Consider the following 21,590-nt stretch of genomic DNA (forward strand, 5'->3'; position numbering starts at 1 on the left):
TACCACCCGCAAATTCTGTCGTTTCGATCGGGAAACCAAATCGTCTACTGCAGAACCAAGCGTTGCATTTAGGTCTGACGCCGCCGTTAATTTGGTCTTTAGCGAAGTGACTTCGTTCTCCAACTCCGTAATCCTGTCACTGTGGTCAGTGAGAGCAGTCTCCATCTCCGAAATAGTGGTGGCGTGTGAAGTCAAAGTGCTGTGAATACTCTCCAGAGACGATTGTAAAGGGGATAAAGAAGAGTTTAGCAAAGTTGTGAATTCGTCTGTCAAACTTCGCCTTGACTTCTCGAGCTCCGACACGAGGACTTCTACCGTTAAAGGCGTAGGTGCCGCCGCCATGTCGGATGCTTCACCGTCTTTACCTGAGGCTTCTTGGTTTTTAACACCGCCGGGTTTCGTATTTTTGCCCATTTCTGTATTGATTCTGATCCCTTGACACCAAAGGCACTGTATCGCGTACAAAATATAAGAAATGATAACTATTATAAGCACGTAAGCAAACAAGAAAACGGAGCGCACACACACGCGACCTCTCACTACATCGTGAACCCGGAAGTCCCCTAAATAAACTACGTTTAAAGGACTTTGTTGTTATTTATTATAAGCGGAGTTTACCGGAAGTTACGTGCAGCCGCTTGTTTATGTTGTTACTGCTGAAACCGTCTATAGGAATATAGCTTTTACTCCCAAACAGATTAATGCTATTAATATCTTGCAGTCCCGTGTAAGTAGTATTCAGTATTTATCATACCTTTTGATTTGGACAATTCTCTTATTTTAATGTAACTTTTTGTCGATTTGAGGCGCAGCAGTGAGCTGCGTTTATATTTAGCATATATTTAGAATAATGGTCTGATAACTTGATAATATGAGTGCAGTGATTCCAAAATGGAAAGAACCTATATGTGGATATATGTGCATATATGAAACCTATATGTAGCTAATATGCACATATATGCTGCACATATACAGCATATATGCCCATATATGATAATATATATGCTGCATATATGCAAAATTGAGGTGCATATATGTGCATATACAGGCCATATAGGTCTCCTGTATTGCTTCTTTATATCCATATATAAGCCCTATACATACAAGTTATGTCTCCTATATAGCAAGATCTGGCCATTTTGTAGCTCATATCTCACTTTGGCAAATGTCATACATGATGCCTAGCTCATGTTTACTATTATCAAGGCAATAACTAGGAACTAACAAAAAAATATGCAAGAACTTATGTATGTGCAAACACATGAAATTGTGTCACATGTAATTGGCATGTTATGGAATTTAACTACACTGTATCAAATGATGTGTTAATCCTATTTAACACATTATGTGTCATTTCGTCTTGATTTTGAGTTTAAATAAAGAAAAGGGACAAGATGTGTTAAAACAACACAAAGTGTGTTGTCACAAAAATAACACAGAGTTGTGTTAAGTTAAGGACAACACATTAGATGTGTTATTTTAACACATTCGTTTTAAGAGTGTATGACAATTACAGGAGATGAAAAGTTATGATGTCTACACGTTCCCTTTCAGTCGGTCACTACGACGTCACGTCGTGACCGACGAATTGGGAACTCGCTTAGAGAGACCAATCTGCTTCGTTTACTACTAAAATGAACTTGGCATTGAGATATTTGCATAATGCTGGCGCCGCCCCGCCAGGTGCCTTCATAAGCAGCAGGTGCAAATAGGGAAATTAGCTTTTTCGCTTCGAAAGCCGGCTTTATCTGCTACTGAGAAGCTACTCTCTGCTCTTCTGGGAACGGTTGCTGAAGTTGATTGACAAGCAGTACTAACACAGCGGACGCTCGCAGTATTCCACGGCTCTGCATCTTTTTTGTTTTGAGTTTAGTGTGTGCGTTGCCTTCCCTGTGCGCATCATCAGCTGAGCACCTAAAGAGTGATTTCCCTAAAAGAGTGATACGTGAGAGCTCTGTGTCTTTTTAAAGGCAGCCACTCTCTCGTATATGCGGAGATCAGCGTCCTTTTCAGGATAGCTTTTCGCCCGTGCGATCTTGGATGCGAGAAGTATAGGGTTCCAGTGACGGTCACGAGCGCTGTCTTCGTGCTCAGGCATCGAGCACTCCGGGGCTGCGTTCGTGGAGAGTTTCTGTTCTCTCTGTGAGAGCATAACCCTCTTGCATTGCGGAGACGACTGTCGTTTCTACGGGAACGCTGTCCGCGCCTTTGCAGTGCTGACGCCGCCATGGTGCGGCTGTCAAGCGCTCGCAGGGCGCCCTTCGCGTCACTACGCTGAGTAGGACGGAGGATGCGTCCTCCACCTACCGGCCTTCTCATCCTCAGCCGGTTGAGGCTCCGGTGGAGACTCCAGAGTCGTGTTCTACGATGTCTGCCGAATCCATTGGACCTCCTTCTGGTCCCGTCACTTCTGCAGCATCAGAGGGGTGTCCATTTTTCCTCCGAGGCAGAGTCGTTCCGGAGATGGCGGCCGTGCCCGCTCGAGCGGCGGAGACGGTAGAGTTGGAAAGGTTAACCCCTCTCCGCCCGAACCGTCCCGCCCACAGGATTGGTACTTCGGAGCTGCTCGGGCCTCTCGGTCCTCTCCTCCTGTGCCTTTCTTTCCCGACGGCACGAAGAGCTGACGTGATTTGCGGCCGTCCGGCCGTTCAGCTTTCACCCCTCACCTCCCTCGCCAACGGAGCCGCTAAGGGCGGGGACCCCTTCAGTGGAGCGGGATGCGTTCCTGGAGGGACCACCCAACCTTCCCTCCCGTGTTTGTAGACAGTCGTCCGGTTACGGACGCTGCCCGTCAGGCATGCCGGAGAGGCGGCTTCGGCCCTGCACGCAATAACGTTGCTGCAGGCTCACCAAGGATTTACCAGGGAGGCCGCGACCTTCAGTCGTGCGATGTCCACCTCAGTGGTTCAAGATCGCCACCTTTGGCTGTGTCTGGCTGACATGACGGACGCAGGCGAGAACAACTTCTTTAATGCTCCTGTCTCACAGACCGGCCTCTTCGGCGAGGCCGTGGAGTCGTACAGCTCCGCTGCGCAGACTGAGGCGATCTCCTAGGTCATGCCCCGGCGAAGGAAAGCTGCCCTTGGTCCACCACGCCGGCTCCTCAGTCTGCCTCTCGCCGTCGGCGTCCTGCGGCGACCACCTCCGTTCCCCTCCTCGGACCCCATCTCGGCAGCGCAGGGGAACCGGTCGTCAGCAGCTCGCCCCGCCCGCTTAGCCGCTTCCCGTGAAATTCGGGAGTTTAAGTGGCCAGTGAAGGGCGACCCGGATTGGCAGAGGATCACTCTTCAGGAGATGGAGCTCCTTCCCCCGATAGAGGGTCGGGTGGAAAATCCTTGGTTTGCATATGTTCCACCGGCTGTTCGGCCGGTACCCACTTAACCACACATAGAGTGCATTCCTCTTCCCTCTCTAGGTCTCCGGAGGATCGAGAGAGCCGTGAGCGGGTCCACACCAGCTCCCCTACCTCTCCTCTATCGCCAGCGGGTGACCTGAGGAGTCCGAGCTCTCTGCTGAGGAGACCGGATCACCAGCACCCTCATCGGAGTCTGTGCTCTCCGTAGAGGAGACCAGACGACCGTTACCCTCAGCGGGCTCAGGTCAGTGTCACACACACATACTGTAGATGTTTATGCTGTCACAGCAGACGCACCGGCAGTCCCACCTGTCTCGCTTCGCTGCCCCACCGCGGGTACTTCGATAGTGTCGTTATTTCTCCTCGTACGGTGCCTGGGTGCTTGGCTTCAGTTCCCAGCCCGTTTCGTTGGTTTTTACGCACGATCCGCCTCGGTTACGAATCCGGCACACCCCAAAATTCGGGCTTTCGTTTCACTCTGGTGAAAGCGTCCGATGCACATGTACTGCGTGCAAAAGTCGATATCCTGTTGGCGAAGGATGTTCGAGCCGGTCCCCCTTACCGAGATGATGATGATAGGGTTTTTCCAGCCTTTATCTCATAGTACCCAAAATACGCGGCGGGTTACGATCGATTTGATTTACGCACCGGCTCTACGAAGGTGTTCTTTTTGGATGATAACGCCGAGGCTCGTATTTCAATATTCAGATCGGTTGCAGCCTTAGACCTGTAGACGTGTACTTTATGTGTCCATCTCCCCTCGCTTTAGACCGTTTTTTCGCTCTGCGTCGTGGGGTGGGCATATTAATACTAAGTACACCATTCGGGCTGTCTCTCTCTCTCCGTGTCTCCATGTGCTAGTCACGGCATTAAAATGTCAGAGAGAGAGCGTTGTTCGCATTCTGCTTTTTTCTACGTCGACTTATAATAGCCCGTTCTTGGCAGACGTGCGCGAACACAGAGAGTTAATGCTTCGGCATCCACCTCCAGACGGTCCAGCTAATTTGGAAGAAGTTCGGTTGTGCGTAGATAGATCTGTTTGCGTCGCCGGACGATACCCACTGTCGCCTATTTTATTCACTAACCGAGGGCAGCCTCGGCGTGGATGCGTTGGCACACACCTGGCCGCGGGGGGGGCGTAAATACGCATTCCTTCCAGTGAGCTTTATTGCGCAGACACTGTGCAAAGTCAGGCAGGATGAGGAGAGCCTTTTATTAATCGTCCGTACTGGACTACCAGGAATTGGTTTTCAGAGTTAATGCTCCTCGCGACAGCCCCTCCCTGACGATTTCCCCTGAGGAAAAACTTCTTTCTCAAGGAAGGGGCACATTATGGCACCCGCGCCCCGACCTGGGGGATTTCCATGTATGGTCGTTGAGCGCGCGCAAGGTTTAGGTGATTTATCGCAAGCGGTATCTAACACCATCGACGCGGTTCGAGCACCGTCCACAAGACGGGCTTACGCGCTTAAAGAAACCTTTTTCGTCACCCGGTGCTCTTCGCAACGCGAGGACCCCAGAGAATGCCCATTAACATTGTGCTTTTATATCTTTAACATAGGTTAGATGGTAGGCTGTCCCTCCGCCATTAAAGTTGATATCGCCGCTATTTCTGCTCATCACTCACTTATCAACGGCAGATCAGTTGGCCAGCATGATTTAATTATTACATTTTAAGAGGCGCTCGCAGGCTAAACCCCTCGCGCCCTCCCTCTTTCCTCCTGAGACCTGTCCATGGTGCTGAAGCCTTCAGGTCTCCCTTTTGAGCCTTTGCAGTCTACGAGTCTGATGTTTTTATCAATGAAAACTCTGACCCTGATAGCATTGGCGTCCATGAAGAGAGTAGGGGATTTACATGCATTCTCTGTTGACGATTCGTGCTTTTAGTTTGGTCCTGCTGTCTCACTGAGACTCAGACCAGGCTACGTGCCCAAAGTTCCCACCACTCCCTTCAGAGATAAGGTGGTGAGCTTGCAAGCGCTGCCCCCGGAGGACGCAGACCCAACCATTGCTTTGTTGTGCCCCGTACGCGCACTGCGACTCTACGTGGATCGCACGCAAAGCCTCAGGACCTCAGACCAGCTCTTTGTTTGTTATGGTGGCCAGCAGAAAGGGAAAGCTGTCACTAAGCAGAGGATGTCTCATTGGATAGTTGATACTATCGCCCTGGCTTATAATCTTCAGGGTATTCCTTACCCATTTAATTTGAGAGCGCACTCCACACAGAGTGTTGCCTCATCTTGGGCTTTAGCTCGTGGTTCCTCGCTAACAGACATCTGTAGAGCTGCTGGTTGGGCGACACCTAATACGTTCACTAGATTTTACAGTGTTCGTATCGAGCCTGTATCCTCTCGTGTTCTTTCCTCACCAGGGGGAGCACGGAGAACAGTCTCGCAGGTCGGCTTGCAGCCTCCAACTGATGCTTCATAACTGTGTCAGTATGGAAGGCCTTCAGAACAAAAATGCGTAATGGTTTGAATTGTTCTTCCTCCGCTGCCTTGGCAGCCTTTGTTGCGGAGCATTGGCTGTCAGCCTTTCACTAGCTGTATCCTCGCGAACCTACGTGTCTGGCTCGGGCTCCACATTGTGTCCCACCGGGTTCCTTTGTGAGTATTTTTCCGTGGGGTTAATCCTACCAGCCCACGTTTCCCTTAGCAGAGCACTGCTTTGCTTACACAGCCACGGCTGTCATTTTTACCTCAACTACGGTTGACTTTCGCCCACCAATAGCCCTTAATGGGGCGGTGGCTTCCGCAGCGTCCCTATACCGCTCAGATAGGGCGCTTCCCAGTCGCTGGCACTACTGTGGGGTTAAGGAACATCTAGTGCCCGGCCTTCTGCCTTAAAACCTAATTCTCCTTCTCCTTAAGTGGAACCGGAGGGCTTTACGCAGACACTGGAAGAGGTCAACCCTCAGTGGCGTTTTGGTAGGGATTCCCAATTCGTCGGTCACGACGTGACGTCGTAGTGACCGACTGAAAGGGAACGTCTCGGTTACGGATGTAACCCTCGTTCCCTGAAGGAGGGAACGGAGACGTCACGTCCCGTCGCCACAGGGCTGCTCCCTGCTGTTTATCGACCGGTCACTTTCTCCCGGCTTTCTCAGCGAAAAGAAGCTAATTTCCCTATTTGCACCTGCTGCTTATAAAGGCACCTGGCGGGGCGGCGCCAGCATTATGCAAATATCTCAATGCCAAGTTCATTGGCGTTTTAGTAGTAAACGAAGCAGATTGGTCTCTCTAAGCGAGTTCCCAATTCGTCGGTCACGACGTGACGTCTCCGTTCCCTCCTTCAGGGAACGAGGGTTACATCCGTAACCGAGACGTTTTCCCAAAACATTTACAAGGTCTATTCTTTCTTGTATGAAGATAGGTAAAAGAAGTATAAAAATAAAAAATATGGTTTACAATTTAACAGCTACTGTTTCAAGCTCTTTAACAGCTTGGTTGGACCTTTGTTTATGTTTAATTTATTAGCAGCTACAGATTTTAATAATTTTACTAATATCTAGGTTAACATATATGTGCATATATGTACATATAATATAGGAAAACGGCCAATTTTATATATGTCACATATATTTAAAACCTATATCAAAACCTATATTGAAACATATGTTTACATAGTTTTTTTCCATGTAGGAGGATGTCCAAAAAAACTAAAATAATGTGTTAAATAAAAAGTTTAATTTCTCTTATATGTTAAATAAAAAGATTTATGGCTTTTCTTGCCGCCCTGCACTGCGCCCCTATCCGTGCCGGTGAACATATATATACAATGATAAGCTTGCACCACAACTTGCACCTTAAATTGTGGCCATATAGATCAAGTAAAACAACATTCCAAACTGTAAATGGTGTACTTTTATTTGTGCACACTCAGAATAAGAAGAGAAGATTGTGCTTCTTTAAAAAAAATCATTTAAAAAACATGTGCTTTCTGCTGCGTCGGTTTTGGAGCACGCCAGAAAATCACATAGGTTAATTAGTTTTTGTTAATCTGATTCAGGTGAAACATATTTCGTGTAGGCTTATTTATTTTATTATTTTTTCTCCAAACAGAGACATAATCATCATGTTCTGTTGATTTAATGCTGTTTGCACATGAAACTAAACCCGTGGAGAAAATTATTATATTTTATTTATTTATCAATGAGTGAACAATGCGAATCAAGGAAGGATTTTATTTCTCTATTTAAGACAGACAGTCTGGCAGGACGGACATTAGGTAGCCTCATTTTGCCAGCTGCAGCCGTAGGTTTTGTCCAGAAGGCATATAGCAAATGGCAAAAAGTTTAGGATAAGATTTGGAGGTAGTACTAGCATGAAACAGTGGTCCTGCTAAATGAGATACAGCTACAGCCTAATTCCTGTGAAATGTTGTGTTTAGGATTAGGTTATTCGATAAGGATTAGGATAAAACAGTGCTTATACAGCGATATTACGTTTGCTGTATCCCTTCTAGCCACAACCGCAGGTGTGGCGGGCAGAACGCATATAGCGGAAACACTGAAGTGACGTTACTGATCACCACGTTTTGATAAATACGCATATAATTAACAGATAAACAATTGTTTTACAAATTATCTTGCAAAGTAACGCTTTACAATTTATGAAAACCTAAATTAATATGTAAATTTGTTTTGGAATATAACTTATATTATAAAAATCCTTTTAGCCACTGGGGGGCCAGGCAAGCTAAGCCTATGTCCTGACTACTCACCCTCTCGCTCAAACTACCATCAATATTACTTTGCCCGAGGTCAAAGTGCTGCAAACTAAGTGCCGCCATAGTTCTCAATTTTTATATGCCACCATATATATATATCAACTTTATTCAAGACACAAAGGTCCATAGAGACAACACTATACAAAAATAAAACATACAAAACATTAAGAATGAAGCAAATAAAGCATCATTAAAACATATACAGGCTACGGGTCCAATGTTTCCAAAAGCAGGACGTATACCTTGTGTCACTCTTAGAAACATCAACTAAGGACACAATAATCATATTCTTAGATCCTGTTAGTCTGCACATGAATCTATACATAAAATTTCTTAAGACAGCGTTAAAAGTGGGCACATTATTAGACACAAACATTGCACTGGCACTACTCCACCTAGGAATTTTAAGCACAATTCTCAGTGCATCATTATAAGCCACTTGGAGTTTTTTCATTTTTGACTCACTAAAATTACACCACAGGTGGGACGTGTACAATGGAGTGCAATAAGTTTTAAAGAGTGAGATTTTAACATCAGGAGTGCACATGTGAAATTTGCGTGCCAGCATGTTTGCCTGCCCATACAGTTTTCCACACTGACGCTGCAAATCATCATCATCACAGAGGTCATCTCTTATCACATGTCCCAGATATTTAACTTTCTTTACAACCTTTAAAGGTTCACCTGCCAATGAAAAAGAGGGATAGGCACACTTCATATCCTCTTTGGTTCTGGCGATTAATACCACACTCTTCAAAGAGTTAAATTTTATATCAAACATAAGTCCATATTGAGAACATATTCTAAGAAGTTGCTGCAGACCAGCACTGGAAGGAGACAGTACCACCAAATCATCAGCATAAAGCATATGACTTACTCCTGTAACAAATCATGCAACAGCCCTTTACATTGGGAAAACATGGAAGTGTTTAGTGGCTCCTAAATTCATCCCTGTTTGGATCCTAAGGAATGAATGGGTTTAGGCTAAATGCTAACACATTCATGACGCGCTGTACAAAGATTAAGTGCATGCATTGAAAAAAGATAGGTATGTATTCATTTGTCTAAGTTGAGGTAAGAACATAGTAAAATATTGAAAAATGATGGTGTTTCTCTTTAACATTGTTAATTACATAATTTATCAAAGATTAATCAGTGTTTCCTGCATAAGGCTATAGCTTGAGAAGAACTACTTGTGTGTTCTATTTCCTGGCTGGCAGTATATATTTATATTGCATCCACTTTGAAGGAAAAAAATAGAAACTAAAATATCTTGCCAGTCTGAAAGTGACGTGAGCCCGCATCAGCATCACAGCTGAACGTGTCAAAGCATGTCTGCTCAAATGCAGCCTTATTGAAAGAAAAACTCACCTCCACTCTCAGTATCGTGAAAGTTGGGGTCCAGCCCTTTTTCAAGGAATCGGCAGACTTTCTCCACGCTCCTCTGTTGTACATACTCCATAAACTTCTTTAAATTGGCCTGCAAGCAACAGGATATCACATGGCCTTGGATTGTTAACCCATCAACATTTTAGATAACATTAAACAGAAAATCATAGAGAGTTAAGCATACTTCATAGATGTACTGTAACATTTACTATGCAGATCTACCTCCCTAGTGCACATGAACCATTAAATGAAACAAAATGTAATCTTAGTTGAAAACTGAATTGGTTAGGACTGGAAAAGAAGTGGTTTCTCTCATAAATCATGAGAAGTTGTTAGGGTCATTACATTGATCTATTACATGTAAAAGTCATAAAGATTACAGTAGCAAAAAATCCTGTTTACTTAGTTTCAAAGGGTATAGTGTGCTTTGTTTGTCTGTACTGTTGTGTCTTCTGTATAGTCAAGCATTCAAGCTTTTGAATGAAATGGTCAAAAAAATGGTCCCACTGAGAGGTACCTCTTTTAAAAGTACACTTCTGCACCTGAAGAGTTTATATTTATACCTCAGAGGTATATTGGTACCAAATGTATATCTGTACTAACTTGGTATATTAGGACCTTTTTAAAAAGGGTTCTGCCCCAGTGACAGCTTGGGACCATTTTTTCTGACAGTGACTGTGAGCTCCGTCAGATGAATTCACATGCAAGTGCTTTCAATTACATGCACACACATCAACAGGAGTAAACAAGCTCTGACCACACATTTCTGCATTACTTCCTGCTGTGTGTGAATAAATTAAAATCTTAAATGTTACCTTAGTATGTAATTTAGCCAGTTGCTTGTCATCTACATGGCTCTGAGTGTAAACACGCCTCTTATAACGGAACTGAAGGCACATAAATAAATTGATAAGTGAAGTAAGAATTATTTCATAAAAACATGATCCATTAGTAACATGATCAATTGAGAGCCTTCATGGGATGGGTGTGTCTGTATTTAATTCTACCTCTAAGTATGGTACAGGCGTGACTGTAGGGAGAGGGTACTCCCTGAGCAATCTCTCCTCATCGAGGAACTTTCCGGCACGCCCATTAAAGGCAGGGAGGTAGAGGCCATAGTTAAGCACATCAGTCAGACTTTGTGTCAAAGTGACCAGAACTTGCTGTTTACAAACCCATACTGGAGCTTCAAGGTCCAATCGCAGGCATTTCTAGGGCAAACAAAAATACAAAACAAACTCACAAAGTAATAGTACAACAAGGTGCTCTTTATATGTTCAGGCATGACGGTCAAGTAATTAAACAGAACTTTTTTCTCTTTTTTTATTATACAGACTGGCAGAATGAGACGAGAGGTATCAGAGCTATTTGGAGGCTGGACTAAACCTGCATCACCACTTGAGCACCAAGGTTCTGACTGAGGAACCTGCACTAGCCAGTGCATGTTGGATCTGAATGGGCCAGGTAGTTTAAATGGTTCATGTTTCAATTGTCCATCTTTCAGAATATTTATTACAGCTGAGTGCTGCACATCTATAAAATATTGTTATCTATTATCCATTAAACACTTTCTTTCCAATTTCACCTGGATTTAGACTTTAAATGCACAGGTCATTTAAAAGACAGAGACTTGTGCAATTCTTCACAATCAATAAAGATGAGCAGATTTTCACTTTATTATATCACTTAAAATTGGCAAATTGCCTATTTTTTTTAAATAGAAAAAGAAACTTGCAAAATAATAGGATTTTGGGAGTAAAATAGTAATGTTTTACTATTTTAGGTAACATTTTTATTGCTGTGTTAAGAAATAGTTTACTCCGAAATGAAAATTTTAGTCACCTGTCTTCTGGAGTGATGCAACTTTTTGTAATTAGGTAGTCAGGTCAGTGGTCAACCTTTCACTGACCTCAGCTCTTATGAACATGTGTACAGAGATACTTCACTTAGGGAGATTACCTAAGTAAACCTTCTGTATTCTACCAATGGAGTCACAATGATTAGTGACAGCTTATGTTTTATCTCTGCCTTCACCTATAAAATAATATTTTAATCACAGTAAAACCTTAATACATTTTCCAACAAAAGAACAAGTTGTCAAACAGGCTGTCGATTCAAATTATTTCATTTTAATGCTAGACTTGCAGGCTTGCCTAAAGGTGCTTTGATGTGTATGTCTGTAGTTTATAAATGTTGAAATATAAATGTTTTCTTAAAATGCTTTAAATTTGAGCTCTATTCAAAATTATTATAAAGCTGAAAGATACAGGATATTATTTAATTTAATTACAACTGTGTTTGCCTGAAAAAAGAAAGTCTATACTGTACACCTGAGTAAAATTTTGCCTACTTTTTCATTTTTGGATGAAGTATTGCTTTACAGTTTTTCTCGATTTCTAAGAAACATTTCTTGAATGCTGCTCTCCTTTTCTCTAAACTGTGAACACAAAACCCAATTTTCAAGCTACATTCACAAAACCTCAAAACAGTTCAATCTGTGCTCAAAACTGAACTATGTTGTCAAATCGTGCCCCGGGTCAATCAAAATTAAAAACACTACGGAACAGTCACTAAACACTACATAGAAAAATAGAAAACACAATGCTCAGGGGCAGGGCCGCCTTAACCCAATGTGAGGCCCTGGGGCTGAGATGTTTTGGAGGCCCCCCATACCCTCAATTTATAGTCTCATTTTAAAAAAAAATAAGTGTAATATCTAGGTAATCTACATCACAAAATGCATTAGTTTCTTTCAATACATACAACAGTGAGTTTTCCCTCTTTGACCCAGAAAACACCATAATATCATTATTAACATATCACTGAGCCCACTTGAGCATAAACACAAGACACTTTATTTAACAACCACACACAGCAACTTGTGGTGAAAATAAAACCAAAATGTGTGAGAGTATATATGTTTATAAGCTTTGTAGTTTTTGGAATATACAAATTTGCAGAAAATTGCCACTCACTAACTAAATGCTCACCACAGTTTTAAAAATATAAGAAGTTAAAGTTAGTTTTAAAGTGAAAATGCATTAATGTTAACAAAAGATACGTCTTTATAGACAGAATCTTGTTTTTTAATCAGTTATTTATTTAGTAGGCTATTGAAGATATAGTATGCATTGTATTTAGTATTTATGCATACTACGCATGTAAAACGAACATGTATGAATATGCACAAAACCGACAGGGATACCTGTATATAAGATCTTTAGATAATGAGATTATAAATATGAATGGTGCGATCAGGGGATGATCATTTGAGATGGTCTTGTCGCGCTTTGACTTGCACATGTACCGTTGCGTCGTCTTTCTAAACCAACAGATGTGTGTACTGTGAGCTAACGTCGCGTCAAACTACATCGCTCCGGCTGCGCACGCGTCACTGATATAAACGCGAGTACACTTAAACTTTATAACAACAAACAGCATTAATATGTTCGGGAACTCCTTTCTTTATTTGGCGGCCGCGGCACAGTATCTTGCGCACAGTTGGAGAGACTTCTGCATGCCAGAGACTCAAGACAGCTGCACGAGCACAGAGAGAGCGGGCGCGCGCGCGAAAGAGAGAGAGACCTGCAGTGCTTATTATGAAATTTCAGAAATTACTCTTTCATTTGTTGGTGGATTATTTCCTGTTTCTCTGTCACACTCAGTCTAACATGCAGGAATGCCAAGTTGACAACGCGCACTTAATTACATTACGCGGAATAGAAAAATCTGTTACGTCTGATATTTTATTTCAAGGTAAGTTACCACGGAACAATCAGCAGCCATGTAACGTGCAGTTAGAGTGATTGACAGATAACCTGACGAGTTACAAAACAATATGAACGTGAACTTGGGAGGCCCCTGAACTTGAGAGGCCCCTGGGCTTCAGCCCAGGTAAGCCCGTGCATTAAGGCGGCCTTGCTCAGGGGCCGTATTCACAAAGCATTTTATCTTATCACTAAGAGTACTCCTAAATCGCACTAAAAGATTTTAGCTAGGAGTTTTCTCTTAAAAGTTATTCACAACGCCTTTCAGACCTACTTTTAGTAAGGAAAAATGATTACTCCTAAACTAAGAGTGAGTCTTCGTTGCTACGGATGACGTCAATTCTCATGCACGAGCTGCCTCGCAATGACCACGGTGATTGGTTGTTAGATGACAGGGCTGTCATGCGGAACATAACACAGACGCACCAAATCATGGAATTACAACATCGAAATATGTCTGTGTCCTATACAAAATAATAATAATAGTAATGCCATCGAAATGCATATATTAAAGAAAAGTCGTGAATTAAATTAAATTAAATCAAGCCTAATGCAAATGAAAACCGCCAATTGCCTAATAATAAAACGACATTGCATTAACACTTGCTTGATTAATGTACATCCTATTAGCCTAAATAGACTACTTAAAGCAAGGAAATGTTGCCCATATTAAAGAAGCCTGCCTAATGTAATAAATAAATGATGGTGGAACTCGCCAAAACGAAAAAGAAAGCCCAAATGGATGCAGGATCAGTTACTGCTGCTGGCCCAGTTGGTGCTGGAAAAAAGAAACGTAATAAAAGGGAAATTCGGCACTGAGATATCAAGCAAAACTAAGCGTGAGACATGCGAGAAAGTGATGCGCGGGTCAATGTACAAAACAACTGGCACCCGACCAACGTTTTCAACTAACCCGCCCGCAACTCGGACCGCAAAAAATAAAAAATAAATAGTGTACCCGACCCGCTCCCTGGCCAGCATTTTTTTTAAGTAGTAATTGTTTAATAGTTAATTGCCATCTTTATTTCAAACGACCTGACCGAACGCGACCCGAATATCATAAAAAATATTTTTGGATGACTCGTGACCGCGGGTGACCGCATGCATCCGCTCATTTCGGATCAACCCGCGCATCACTGGGGAGAGGATTTGTTGCAGATCAATGCAACATTCCCGCTTATGTCGCGGACCCCGGACGAATGCGAGAGGCGGTGGTATATGCATTACAATCGCAGTAGAGGGTTGAGATTGCAGCCTTTAAACAGACTAGCATGGCAACAGGTATGCCTATAATATTAAATATTTAATATCATTATTGTTTCATGTAATTCTAAAAAACTTCCTGCTTGTCATGAATGTAATGAATTAAGAAACAAATGTCATAAACAATATGCTTACATTAAAGTGTGCTTTTAAGTGTTATGTGCAATGCTTTTGAGTTGGTGAAACTGTCCATGTTAAGGAGGATCAGCACCTAAGGCATTTTAAGATCTTTTGTGAATAGGTCTTAGTGAATTAGCAGTCCTCTCGACTTCTTTTAAGCTGTCCCAGACTTAGGTGCTACTTTTAGGGCTAAAATGCTTTGTGAATTACTCTTAGTGAAAAAAATTAGGAGTCCTAAATTTAGGAGTGACACGCCCATTATTTTTAGGAGTTGCTCCTAAATTCGCCAGTTAGGAGCTACTTTTAGCCTTAAAATTCTTTGTGAATACGGCCCCAGGACATGAAAGTGATAGTTCACCCAAAAATGAAAATTCTGTCATCATTTGCTCACCCTCATTTTTCAAACCCACATACATTTCTTTGTTCTAATGAACACAACACGAAATATATTGAGAAATGTTTATAACCAAACCATTCATGGACCCCATTCACTTCCATAGTAGGAAAAAGTATACTATGTCAGTAAATGGGGCCCATGAATGGTTTGCTTACAAACATTTCTCAAAAATCTTCCTTTGTGTTCATCAGAACAAAGACATTTATACAGGTTTGTAACAACATGAAAGTGAGTAAATAATGACAGCATTTTCATTTTTGGGTGAACTATCCCTTGAAGCTTGAGAAATAAATGTTGATTGTTTACTGTAGGCTAAATGCATGTTGCAAACAAAACAAATTGTGTATTTAGCACTTGTACAAAAAGACAAAACAGAAATCTTATGCAGAACATGGTCAATTACAGTAGCTCTGATTTCATCAGATATTACTGATCTTTGTCTTCGCTGACCACCTCGACCTCCTCTCACACAAACTCTTCCACACAGATATCTATCCATTGTAGGGCCTCACAAACCAGTGCTTTCTGAACTGGCTTACTGTATATGTTCCCTCATATCATTAGACACAAGTGTGATTATTTTTGAGTTGTTGTGTTCAACTTGTGCTTTAATTGTGTTTGACTTTTGTCACCTGTTTTCACCATTTTGCAGCACGGGTGCATTACAATGAAAATGTGTTGGCAAGTTGTGTCTAAACAGGTGAAAAGTGCTTATGGTTTTGCAAAAAAAATGGCTGATTCAATCAGTGGGTTCAGGCAACTGAGCATTTGGTTCAGACAATAGGGTTTAGTGTTTTAGCAATTGAGAAAAACTGTAATGGAACCAAGAAAAACTGACTTTAAGTACAAAGTAGTGGTCAGTATATAGCATATCTGATTATTTTTATCAGGGACCTAGTTGAAAAAGAATAAGTTATAATTTCTTCTACATAATAGAGTTACATCACAGCTCAGTTTTAAACAATTAAACTAAAAATTTATTTATTTATGGGTTTAAATCGAAACCCAATTTTTCATAATTTCCTCTTAGACATGTACATACATATAGGATAATGGTGAAGGGTAAAGAATGTGGCATCCTTCAGTACAAATTAGCCTACCAGAGACGCCTGCACAGAAACATGCAAGCATGCACAGGTCTCTTTCACAATCCCCTTACACACACACACACACACACACACACAGCATCAACAACATTGCGTCTACCAATCACTGCCATGCTCCACTCCAGCACTGCAGTGCAGCCATTTCAAAGGAAAGGCAAGAAAACCGAGTAAGCCTGCATATGCCTGTGTGTGTGTGTGTGTGTGTGTGTGTGTGTGTGTGTGTGTGTGTGTGTGTGTGTGTGTGTGTGTGTGTGTGTGTGTGTGTGTGTGTGTGTGTGTGTGTGTGTGTGTACCTGGTAATTATCACGTTGTGGGGACCAATTGTCCCCACAAAGATAGGAATACCAGTGTTTTTGTGACCTCGTGGGGACATTTTGATGTCCCCATGAGGAAACATGCTTGTAAATCAAACAGAATGATGTTTCTTGAAAATCTAAGGTAGTAGAATGGTTTCTGTGATGGTTGGGGTTAGGGAATGGGGTAGGTAAGGGGAATAGAATATACAGTTTGTACAGTATAAAATGCATTACGTCTATGGAATGTCCCCACAAAACATGGAAACCAGAGTGTGTGTGTGTGTGTGTGTGTGTGTGTGTGTGTGCGTGCGTGCGTGCGTGCGTGCGTGCGTGCGTGCGTGCGTGTGTGTAAATAGATGATGATTTTTTTTAAAAAAAGAGAAGGCACTGACCGTTTGTTGCAAATCAGGGATTCCAATGCGGATGACAACTGCGTTTCCGTGGAGATCCTCCATAGGTTCGGATGTAGATTTAGTCCCAGGAGAGGCCCGAATGCTGTCATCTCCGTGGTTACCATTGGTAGGGGCGTGCTGTTGCCGTAGCCGGTCAAGAGCCTCATGTTTGCCTTCGGCAGGTGGACTGATAGGCATGCTCTGGGAGTGTATGTCTATGTGAGTGTGTGTGCGTTCTGCTCAACACGCCAGCCTCACAACCCTACAATACAACATACACAAACACACACCTGCTTTTCAGTGTCATTCATTCTGATGCAAATAGTTTTAAGGTTTGTCTTGAGAGATCTGCTATTTTATACATCTGTATACTAGTAAGATGCATGTAACAATGCTTTTAAAGTGTGTTTGAATGTACAGCCTGTGAGTAATAGAGTTGAAAGAGCACCAGCTAATGAAGTCTTTACATAAGCATGGAGATGACATTTTAACACAAATCACAAATTGAGATACAGAATATTGGATGTGAGAGAGAAAAAGAGAGAAACTCCATTGGTTGTGAGTGGTTGCCATGGACACTGTGAAGCAGATCCACTTGGGAATAATGGAAAGTGAGGGAACCCTGCATCCCAAGTTGCCATGGCAACTCAGCACTTTGCTTGTTCTGTTAAACCATAGCTCAAGCACTTTCTTTTTAAAGACAGCTGTGCAGATTCACACACAGACACACAATATACACCTCCATCCCTCCCTCTGTTAGAGACATTGCATCACAGGGATTACATCCTGGTCACATCCAAGTCACACACACTCGACTGTTAACATTCATTTTGCACTTGGAACATAATGCTTCACACATACATATCTCAAACATTCCCTTGCATACTAGAAGCTGCTCAGAGAAATGTACCGCATCACAGTAACACACACACTGTCAGAAATAGGGGTACAGTAGGGGTCCATTTCTGTCCCCCAAGGTACAATCAACACAAAAGTACCCCATAGGGCTCATTATTGGACCTCAAGGTACACATATGCACCTTTTTGAGGGTCAAAAAGGTACATATTTGTTCCCAAGCATTAAAAGGTACATATTTGTACCATTTCTTTTAAAGGATAAGGTACAATGTTAAGAGACAGCCTCTTGCCATTTACAACTGCTGTAAATCTGGTGAGTAACGTAAATAACTATTGTGTCAATTTTTGTTTCCTTTAGTTGGACACATGGGTATTGAAGTAGTATTAGTTTTCTTCAGTTCATTGACAGTGTGTTTAATTTTTAATTTAAATTTTAAATTTTAATTAAAAAAAAGTTAATTTCACTTAATAAAAACTGTGATATGAACTCAAAAACTGCAATTGATTAACCATTATTTAAACTGAATAAATACTGAATAACTGAATCCCTCACACACACCGAAAAAAAACCGCGCTTTTATTTTGACACGCGCCCATCCCCCCACATCTCACGGTCGGAGTCAGTTTCACAGAGCAGCGCAGGAGGACGACAGACACTTAAAGAACATTAACAGGTAAGCACTGGAAACTCATTCATCATCTTTAAAACATTTTTAAACTTTAAAAATGTGTTGTTTGTCGTGGCTCTTCATTTTAATACTGATTCGGTTACGGTTATTTGTGTAAAGTTGTATAAGACGAGTCAACGCGATATTGACACAGCACTATTGCCTCATACTCCTCAGACTCATTTTTATGAGCTGGTTAATGTGCATTAAGTAGCCTACACCACAGTTATGTAAGTGGAGAAATAACGTTAATTCATATTTATGTGTGTTTTCTCACAGTTTAGTTTGAATCTCTCTCAGTCAGTCAGGGGGAGATTAACTGACAGACTGTATAACGTTACACGTCTTACCAAGAAACCATTAAAAGGTAAGTTAACGTTACCACATTTATTAATTTATTTATTATGTTGTTTGAGTACACCACAGTTCTGTAAGTGGAAAATTAATTTATATTTATGTGTGTTTACTCATAGTTTAGCACAAATGTTTCCCGTGGAAGTTTGAATCTCTCTCAGTCAGGGGGGAGATTGACTGACAGACGGTCTACTTGCCACCAAACGTCAAAAGTCAGTTACACAGAATCCTTTTAAAGGTAACGTTACCACATTTATTTATTTATTATGTTGCGTGAGTACACCACAGTTATGTAAGTGAAAAATAATTCATATTTATGTGTTTCTCTCTGAGTAAGGACTAACGTTAACTGACTGTCTGTCTGTCTGCTCAACCAAACAGTGGAAAATTAATTCATATTTATGTGTGTTTTCTCACAGTTTAGCACAAACGTTTCCCGCGCAAGTTTGGATCTTTACCATTGAGGGTGGCTGACTGTTCTCGACCAACCATCATTCACACGCAAAAACTTTAAAGGTACCACATTTATTTATGTTGTGAGTATACCACAGTTCTGTCAGTGGAAAATGTATTCATATTTTTGTGTTTTCTCACAGATAAGTATGAACGTGCCCAGAGCAGTTTTCGATCTTTACCACTAAGGAGGCTGACTGACTATCCTCTACCACCCGTCATTAACACAAGAAAAACTAAAGAAATGTTACTTCATATGGACCTATTCATTTACTCATTATGCTGTGAGTACACCACAGTTTTATCAGGGAAAAAAAATTATATTTGTGTGTTTCTCACTGCTTGACAAGGACAGATGTGGCCCTGTTAAAAATGTTTAAATGTCGTTTGGTTTAAGGAACAGCACACTGATTTTATTTTAAAATATTCCTGTTTGGACAGTCTGTTAAAGTCATAAAGGAATACTTGATATATTTCATAAGTAAAGTGTAAATGTAATATTAGTTTTTAATGTTGTGAATTTGGACTGAACAGCACACTTCTGTTTTATATCTAAACCTTTTGTAAAATAAATGATTGTTCAATAAACTGTGTATTTTATCTTTTCTGTTATCATTTTTTATACTAATGTTTAAAATGTACCTTTACGCTGAACGATTGGCTAAACCAACACAAATATATTGAGTCATATGCAGTGTTTCCCACAGATCTGAAATTTACTTGTGGTGGTAGCTGGTGAAAAGGGCAATCATTATTATCCACCGACAAAAAATGGTCTACTATACATGTAACAAAGAACTAATAATGTGTGACACAACACAATCCTTTGATTTATAAAACATTCATATTAATTTCACATTATCATTAATCTAACCACCCCAAACATTTTTTGCCATCAACAAAGCTGACACTGTTTGTCAAAGCACCACGAAAAAACTTGATGTTTTTGCACTGATATATGAAGCAATTTGATGACCCCTTTTATCAAACTCAATTATATACAATACTATGTATACTATAGCCTATATAGACAGTGCAGGTCTATAGATTATAAATGTGACTGATGTTATAATGGTAATAACTTCTGTAAGATAGGCACTTTTACTGCTTTCTATTTCTCTTTTGCCGATTAAAAAAAGCTTAATCCACTAATTATTTCAGATTTAAAAGTCTACTTGCTGTCCCGATGACAGACTTTACATTACAGCTTTGCGTTTTTTATATCCTGAGTCAGCTAGAGCTTTGCTCATTCAGTATTAGCACTGCTTTTTGCTACAATCTCTGTGCAAACTGTTTAGATTTTAGTAAAGATATTGTCTATTAATAGTAAGACTATTAAAAAATGGGATAAAGAAAATGAAGCGGCGCGTGGTCGTGACAAGAGCCAGTTGCTATCGCCATAGAAACCGGAGGCACGCTAAAACAGCACTCGAGCTTTAGCGCGGTAGCGCTCACGGCCGTTCTCCGATCGACTCGGGTTTTACACACAATATTAATCAGACTTGGGACCCGAAGTAATGAACTAGGACCGACCCGGACCCATCTGACCATTTAAAATATAAACCCGGAACCGTACGGGTCCCGCGTCCTCAGTGAAGAAAGACCTCTAATGGTAAAACTCTGCTCAAGTTCAGAAACATGAAAGGATACAATGTGACACTGAGGTTGCTTCGCGTCGCGCCCAATTCATTGAGAAACAGAGAGCACGTGAACGGACACTCAACCGGAGAGACACAACGTGCTTGCACGCAAAATGAAGCCAACTTAGATGCTATAAACACATATGCACATAAGCATATGCGACCATTTTGGTCGCAGTGTGTTCCCTGGCTGCTCCGTATTTGCTGCTGCAGTTGATCCAGTTTGCCGCGCTGGATGATGAGTTTATGACGCGTGCATCATCTTCACGTTCACCCGACCCCCACCTCTCTCTCGCGCTCTCTCTCTCGCGCTCTCTCTCTCGCGCTCTCTCTTTCGCTCTCTCTCTCTCTCTCTCTCTCTCTCTCTCTCTCTCTCTCCAAAACACGGGTCATCCAGTCGAGTTCAGAAATACGGAAATTCGTAAAGTGATTTTTTTTACTTGGGCGGGTCGCAATTTACCTGGCCGCAGCGCCCAAGTAGAGCCTATGTATGGGAAACACTGCATATGCACTTATAATTTAAAGTTTACAGTACTTAGATTGAGATATATGTATAAGTTTTAAAACCATAATCAATGAGTGTACCCTGTCAAAGCCAATTTTGTACCCTTTTTGAAGGGTCCATATTTGTACTGTTAAATAAAGGTACAAAATTGTCACCAGAGGTACAAAACTGGTCTCTTAAGGTACAAATCACAAGGGTACAAATTTGTACCCTCTGCCAAGGGCCCAGTGACAAGCCATTGTACCCCTAAAGGTACAGTTATGTCCTTTCTTTTCTGAGAGTGCACATATTGTTTTACC

General features: G+C 41.7%; 1 protein-coding gene and 1 long non-coding RNA gene across 8 annotated transcripts in view; one reads left to right on the forward strand and one right to left on the reverse strand.

The window, feature by feature from the left end:
- Positions 1-21,590, reverse strand: part of shank3b (SH3 and multiple ankyrin repeat domains 3b) — a 132,731-nt gene that overhangs the window by 89,569 nt on the left and 21,572 nt on the right. For 6 of the 7 annotated variants that reach the window (XM_073815151.1, XM_073815134.1, XM_073815144.1 and 3 more), the window contains 4 exons: positions 16,814-17,075; positions 10,480-10,683; positions 10,288-10,359; positions 9,455-9,563 (listed from right to left, as the gene is read on the reverse strand). In XM_073815151.1, the coding sequence (XP_073671252.1) occupies positions 9,455-9,563; positions 10,288-10,359; positions 10,480-10,683; positions 16,814-17,011 (583 nt within the window). In that variant the 5' untranslated portion in view covers positions 17,012-17,075. The remainder of the gene's footprint in view (positions 1-9,454; positions 9,564-10,287; positions 10,360-10,479; positions 10,684-16,813; positions 17,076-21,590) is intronic. The other variant, XM_073815209.1, reaches the window with a different exon arrangement.
- On the forward strand, positions 18,009-19,966 carry LOC135746947 (uncharacterized). The gene is made up of 5 exons (XR_010531639.2): positions 18,009-18,345; positions 18,619-18,706; positions 18,813-18,931; positions 19,113-19,209; positions 19,290-19,966. It is a non-coding gene; the product is annotated as an uncharacterized lncRNA (long non-coding RNA).

The sequence above is a fragment of the Paramisgurnus dabryanus genome, chromosome 1, assembly GCF_030506205.2.
Source record: "Paramisgurnus dabryanus chromosome 1, PD_genome_1.1, whole genome shotgun sequence".
In the NCBI taxonomy this organism is placed as follows: Eukaryota; Metazoa; Chordata; class Actinopteri; order Cypriniformes; family Cobitidae; genus Paramisgurnus; species Paramisgurnus dabryanus.